This window comes from Oncorhynchus nerka, linkage group LG13, assembly GCF_034236695.1.
Source record: "Oncorhynchus nerka isolate Pitt River linkage group LG13, Oner_Uvic_2.0, whole genome shotgun sequence".
Lineage (NCBI taxonomy): Eukaryota > Metazoa > Chordata > Actinopteri > Salmoniformes > Salmonidae > Oncorhynchus > Oncorhynchus nerka.
Window position 1 is genome coordinate 55,401,630 of NC_088408.1, and position 6,952 is coordinate 55,408,581.

The window sequence follows — 6,952 nt, forward strand, 5'->3', positions numbered from 1 at the left end:
TGTACAGATAAACGTGGTACCTTGAGGCATTTGGAAATTGCTCCCAAGGATGAACCAGACTTGTGGAGGTCTACAATTTATTTTCTGAGGTCTTGGCTGATTTCTTTTGATTTTCCCATGATGTCAAGCAAAAAGGCACTGAGTTTGAAGGTAGGCCTTGAAATACATCCACAGGTACACCTCCAATTGACTCAAATGATGTAAATTAGCCCATCAGAAGCTTCTAAAGCCATGACATAATTTTCTGTAATTTGCAAGCTGTTTAAAGGCACAGTCAACTTAGTGTATGTACACTTCTGACCCACTGGAATTAGAATACAGTGAATTATAAGTTAAATAATCTGTCTGTAAACAATTGTTGGAAAAATTACTTGTGTCTTGCAAAGTAGATGTCCTAACTGACTTGCCAAAACTAAAGTTTGTTAACAAGAAATTTGTGGAGTGGTTTAAAAACGAGTTTTAATGACCTAAGTGTATGTTAACTTCCGACTTCAACTGTATACTCTACACTACCATTCAAACGTTTGGGGTCACTTAGAAATGTCCTTGTTTTTGAAAGGAAACCAAATGTTTTGGCCGTTAAAATAACATCAAATTCATCAGAAATACAGTGTAGACATTGTTAATGTTGTAAATGACTACTGTTGCTGGAAACAGCTGATTTTTTTATGGAATATCTACATTATCAGCAACCATCACTCCTGTGTTCCAATTGCACATTGTGTTAGCTAATACAAGTTTATCATTTTGAAAGGCTAATTGGTCATTAGAAAACCCCTTTGCAATTATGTTAGCACAGCTGAAAACTGTTGTCCTGATTAAAGAAGCAATAAAACTGGCCTTCATTAGACTAGTTGAGTATCTGGAGCATCAGTATTTGTGGGTTTGATTACAGGCATGAGTGATGGCTGCTGATAATGGGCCTCCGTACACCTATGTAGATAAATCTGCCGTTTCTAGCTACAATAGTTATTTACAACATTAACCTTTCTAGCGCAGGCGTTCCGCTAGCGACCCGCTTTGACAACAGCCAGTGAAATTGCAGTGCGCGAAATTCAAACTACAGAATTAAATATTTATAACTTTCATAAAATCACAAGTGTAGTACATCAAAATAAAGCTTAACTTCTTGTTAATACAGCTGCTGTGTCAGATTTTTAAAAAGGCTTTACGGCGAAAGCACACCATGCGATTATCTGAGGCAGAGCACCGCATACAAAAGCATGAAAAACATATTTCAACCAGGCAGTTGCGCCACGAAAGTCAGAAATACCGATAAAATAAATGCCTTATCTTTGATGATCTTCGGTTGGCATTCCAAAAGGTCCCAGATACATCACAAATGGTCCTCTTGTTCGATAATGTCCTTTATATCTATAAAAACTCAGTTTAGCTAGTACGTAAATACATTGAAAAATTTAAGATGGAGAATCGTTAGTCTTTACTGGAGAAAAATACCAAAGAACACGCTCTCATCCACACGCATGGAAACACTACAGCCAAAATGGGAGCCACCTAGAAAAACTACAATCTCTGGCTCATTTTTCCAAAAAACAGCCTGAAACTCTTTCTAAAGACTGTTGACATCTTGTGGAAGCCCAAGGATCTGCAATCTGGGAGGACTTTACCTTATAATAAAAATGTGTGCAAAGCTGTCAAGGCAAAGAGTGGCTACTTTGAAGAATCAAAAATCAAAAATATATTTTTATTTGTTTAACACTTTTTTTGGTTACTATATGATTCCATATGTGTTATTTCATAGTGTTGATGTCTTCACCATTATTCTACAATGTAGAAAATAGTAAAAATAAAGAAAAACCATGGAATGAATAGGTGTGTCCAAACTTTGACTGGTACTGTATGTACTCGCATCTTTTGGGGTGGCGGTGACCCTCACTAAATGAATAGAAGGGAAATACTGAGAGACTAAAATTCTGCGAGTGGTGCACTGACACTTGTTTGTTGTCTGGAATGCTGGCTTTGCTGCTTCCCCGCCATGGTTATTCTATGTAACCACATAAGCTCAGAACAGCTGCCCCTCTATGAGCAAACAGATGTCTTACCTGTAGAACTCACGTTTGCACACTAGACAGGCACAGTCCTCCCCGTCAGCAACAGTGACAACAAAGGGGAAGTTGGCAGTGTTTTTAGATCATAGCAACTGGATCATCCACAGCACTCTTCTAAATGACCTTTAGGGCAAAAGACAAATGATGCTACGGCTGAATGGAGGCCTCTCTGCAGCAGACAGAGAAGTCGTCATCCTGGATCTCCAGTGGGTTGCACAGCCCCATCACATACAAAGAATCGCTGTTCCAGCAACCCACACAGGCAGGGAAGGAGGGGGGGGCACTGAAGAGAAACAAGCCTGTCCAAGCAATACTGTTTACTGAGATATTACACAGACTGACAACCCAATTAGGATCTCTTCGTTGAGAGAGTATCTGCCACCGTTCTCTGCCAGCATAGAACACAGATTCAGCATGTACATTGACTGGCTGCTTCCAGTTTGTCAGTAAACATGTCAGTGTCTTAAAGCAAGTTCTTTCCTAGAGTATAATTGAATAATTGAATGGTTTGGTGGCTGGAATTAAAAAGGTTACAACTCATGAGAGTGTCAATGATGATTTGGTAATATCTGAGCGGTTGATAGGTTAGGGGTTCAACAGGGAACGCCAGGGGGAAAGACAGCGTTCTAAACTCTGTTCTGGTTAGGGGTACTATAGCTCCCGAGTGGCGCAGCGATCTAAGGCACTGCATCTCAGTGCTCGAGGCGTCACTACAGACCCTGGTTTGATCCCGGACTGTACCACAACCGGCCGTGTTCGGGAGTCCGACTTGGCCCAGCATTGTCCGGGTTAGGAGAAGGTTTGGCCGGGGTAGGCAGTCATTGTAAAAATAAAAAAAAATGTTCTTAACTGACTTGCTTAGTTAAATGAAAAACACACAGTGGAGACACATCTAGTTTCTGTCTAAATGCCAGAGTGCTAGCTGGTACAACCCGCTAGCTGGTGTCTTTATTCTAGCCAGCTCCACTGAGTATATGTATGGGGTCTGAAAAGGGGTTGGCACATTGTGTGTGTGTGTGTATATGCGTGCATCCATTAGACATTCATTGCTCTATTACCAAGCCAAGTTGCCCATCATGTGCCCATTAGACAGCCACATGGACCACCTGGCTGTCTGTTTGGAACAGATGAACTAAGACACTGGAAGTGAGCTGCCAACCTGTGCTATGGTGATAGGACTGTCCAACACAGTGCCCAACACAGTGCCCAGCAGTGGCAGAGGCTGGCACTCCCATTGTCACTTAGATAACACACCCCCAACATCCTAACACACAACAGCTGCAGAGCCAACATAGTTTTACAACAGAGCAGCCAAAAGCCCAAGAAAGTAAGCATTAAAATGTCCTTTTGACATATTTCCCGTATCACTTCCAATGACCATGCGTCTCCTGCCTCTCTCCCCAGACTAAGACATTGAGATGCTCTAGCTATTTCCTCCGCTTGTCAAAGGAACAGAGACGTGGACTGTTATGCATAGTGTTCACGTCAATGACACCACACTTTGTTAGGTATTGATATAAGCATTGCATCATTATTATTTCTTCCTCCCTCTGACACACACACACACACACACACGTTTGCCCCTTTGGGGACTTGCGAGTCCCACATGTGCAGCTGGAGACAATCTTAGTTATTCTCCAACCCGACTTTACTTACTGTAGATGGCGTGTTTTCTATTTTCTCTCACTGAGAGCTAGCTCGGCCATAAGGAGACCACAACGGAGTATGCATAACCCCTTTGTCAGAGACATTCTTCAGCCACACCCGCTCAACTTTTAACATAACCTGTAAAAAAGCAGTGAACTCACTCAGTAAACCGGCTCACGCAGTTGTAACAGCTCAGGGGGAAGTGAGAGCCTGTACACCTTACCTGGTTCCTGCCACATCATACACTCAGACGGCGTGCCAAACAGCTTTTACAGCTCTCCCCGACTTTTGACACCCTATGATTTGTACACTTAAGCTTGAAAATGTCACTTCACTGACATGCACTGCAAAGATATGACATGACAAAACTGCACATTGAATGGCCGGTGAAAGAAGAGAGGATATCAGACAAAGCCAGTGAGAGAGTCTGTGGAGGGACTTAATGATGACTGACAGAGCTTCCATAAGGTACATTACCTGTAAACTGAGGGCGATCTGTCGGATGTACATCATGTTCAGGTCCTCCAAAATGCGCAGTTTGTCCTCCATGTCTGCGTATCTGTCCATTGGCATCCCACGAAGTAGTATCCACAAATTGAGGTAGCATATGCTTGAAAATGTTCACTTCCACCCCTCAAATTAAATTTAATTTGTTGCAAATTAAAAGCGTTTATGGGAGCTGCGAACTCAAATTCCTCATGAAAAAATTCCAAGAACGCTCATGGTAGCAGATGAAAACAAACATGAAGAGACAGTACTGTAGATCCGTTTCGATAATTTGCTGGTAGATAAAGTACAGGTGGCGCGTTACGCACAAGTCTCCAAAAACAATGCGCAAAATAGCGTACACCGTAACCTTTTCGTCTTCTGAAGTATATCCAGACCAGTTTCGCTGTGTTAAAACTTCCAAAGTCCACAATACACTGACTTCTCCGAACGCAAGAAGAGACGTGTGTGAGAGCCCTAACAGCATACAGTAACACTGTTCATAAAACATACAGCTAGTCCACAGTGCATATTCTTGGCTACCTTTTTTTTTTTTTCAAGCAACAAAGGGCTTCTCAAACACCCACAGTGAACACCCCTCCTTGGCAGTATGGGAAAGAATGGTCCTTTTTTAAATGCAATTCTTCTCTTTGCGTCCTGATTGAGAGTGCTGTCTGTCGGCTGTGATAAGACCTCTCCACAAAAGGGCATTGCCTCCGCGGGAGCGAACACCACAACAACTCAAATGTGCGCAGTACTTGCCACGGTAGCCGAGGGACGTTACGCTAAATTAACCCATACAATGCTCCTCTCGCAACCGAGCATTACATATAAAATAAAAATACAAAGTACGCAAAGGGGAGAATATTGTTGTCTCCATGTCCTTAAACAATAAATTATAGTTCTACGAAATAGCAGATAAAAAGGGCATTTAAAAAGGGATTGTGGCGGGTCAGAAAGCATTGATCTATTCAGACACTTGATAACAAATGACGAAATTAAAACTGTACCAGACAGCGCATTATCACGGTTTGAAAAGATGCCTAACCTAACAGCAAATTAAAGATGAACCTCGAAAACCTCGGCCCAACAAAGCAAAACGCTGACAACGGAATGAGATCAGAACACAATCTTAATTAATACACCGAATAAAAAAATAAATGCAATATTTAAAGTGCTGGTCTCATGTTTCATGAGCTGAAATAAAATATCCATGAAATGTTCCATACCCACATAAAAAAGCTTATTTCTGAAAAATGTTGTGCACAAATTTGTTTACATCCCTGTTAGTGAGCATTTTTCATTTGCCAAGATAATCCATCCACTTGACAGGTGCATATCAAGAAGCTGGTTCTTGATATGCAGCACGATCACTACACAGGTGCACCTTGTGCTGGGGACAATAAAATGCCACTCTGTAGTGTCAACAACGCAGACACTGCCAGCTAGCCTACATAGTCAACAACGCAGCCTCTGCCAGCTAGCCTACTTCAGCAGTACTGTATCATTTTAATCATTTTAGTCAATAAGATTCTTGCTACGTAAGCTTAACTTTCTGAACACTCGAGACGTGTAGTCCACTTGTCATTCCAATCCCCTTTGCATTAGCGTAGCCTCTTGTGTAGCCTGTCAACTATGTGTCTGTCTATCCCTGTTCTCTCCTCTCTGCACAGACCATACAAACGCTCCACACCGCGTGGCCGCGGCCACCCTAATCTGGTGGTCCCAGCGCGCACGACCCACGTGGAGTTCCAGGTCTCCGGTAGCCTCTGGAACTGCCGATCTGCGGCCAACAAGGCAGAGTTCATCTCAGCCTATGCCTCCCTCCAGTCCCTCGACTTCTTGGCACTGACGGAAACATGGATCACCACAGACAACACTGCTACTCCTACTGCTCTCTCTTCGTCTGCCCACGTGTTCTCGCACACCCGAGAGCTTCTGGTCAGCGGGGTGGTGGCACCGGGATCCTCATCTCTCCCAAGTGGTCATTCTCTCTTTCTCCCTTACCCATCTGTCTATCGCATCCTTTGAATTCCATGCTGTCACAGTTACCAGCCCTTTCAAGCTTAACATCCTTATCATTTATCGCCCTCCTGGTTCCCTCGGAGAGTTCATCAATGAGCTTGATGCCTTGATAAGCTCCTTTCCTGAGGACGGCTCACCTCTCACAGTTCTGGGCGACTTTAACCTCCCCACGTCTACCTTTGACTCATTCCTCTCTGCCTCCTTCTTTCCACTCCTCTCCTCTTTTGACCTCACCCTCTCACCTTCCCCCCCTACTCACAAGGCAGGAAATACGCTCGACCTCATCTTTACTAGATGCTGTTCTTCCACTAACCTCATTGCAAGTCTCCGACCACTACCTTGTATCCTTTTCCCTCTCGCTCTCATCCAACACCTCCCACACTGCCCCTACTCGGATGGTATCGCGCCGTCCCAACCTTCGCTCTCTCTCCCCCGCTACTCTCTCCTCTTCCATCCTATCATCTCTTCCCTCTGCTCAAACCTTCTCCAACCTATCTCCTGATTCTGCCTCCTCAACCCTCCTCTCCTCCCTTTCTGCATCCTTTGACTCTCTATGTCCCCTATCCTCCAGGCCGGCTCGGTCCTCCCCTCCCGCTCCGTGGCTCGACGACTCATTGTGAGCTCACAGAACAGGGCTCCGGGCAGCCGAGCGGAAATGGAGGAAAACCGCCTCCCTGCGGACCTGACATCCTTTCACTCCCTCCTCTCTACATTTTCCTCTTCTC

The 6,952-nt window shown here is 44.0% G+C and overlaps 1 protein-coding gene across 1 annotated transcript in view; it reads right to left on the reverse strand.

The window, feature by feature from the left end:
- Window positions 1-4,927, reverse strand: part of LOC115139714 (rhotekin-like) — an 88,449-nt gene extending 83,522 nt beyond the window's left edge. Inside the window, exon 1 of the mRNA XM_029677406.2 lies at window positions 4,194-4,927. Coding sequence (XP_029533266.2) covers window positions 4,194-4,289 — 96 coding nt within the window. The 5' untranslated portion in view covers window positions 4,290-4,927. The remainder of the gene's footprint in view (window positions 1-4,193) is intronic.
- Between the last annotated feature and the right edge of the window lie 2,025 nt (window positions 4,928-6,952).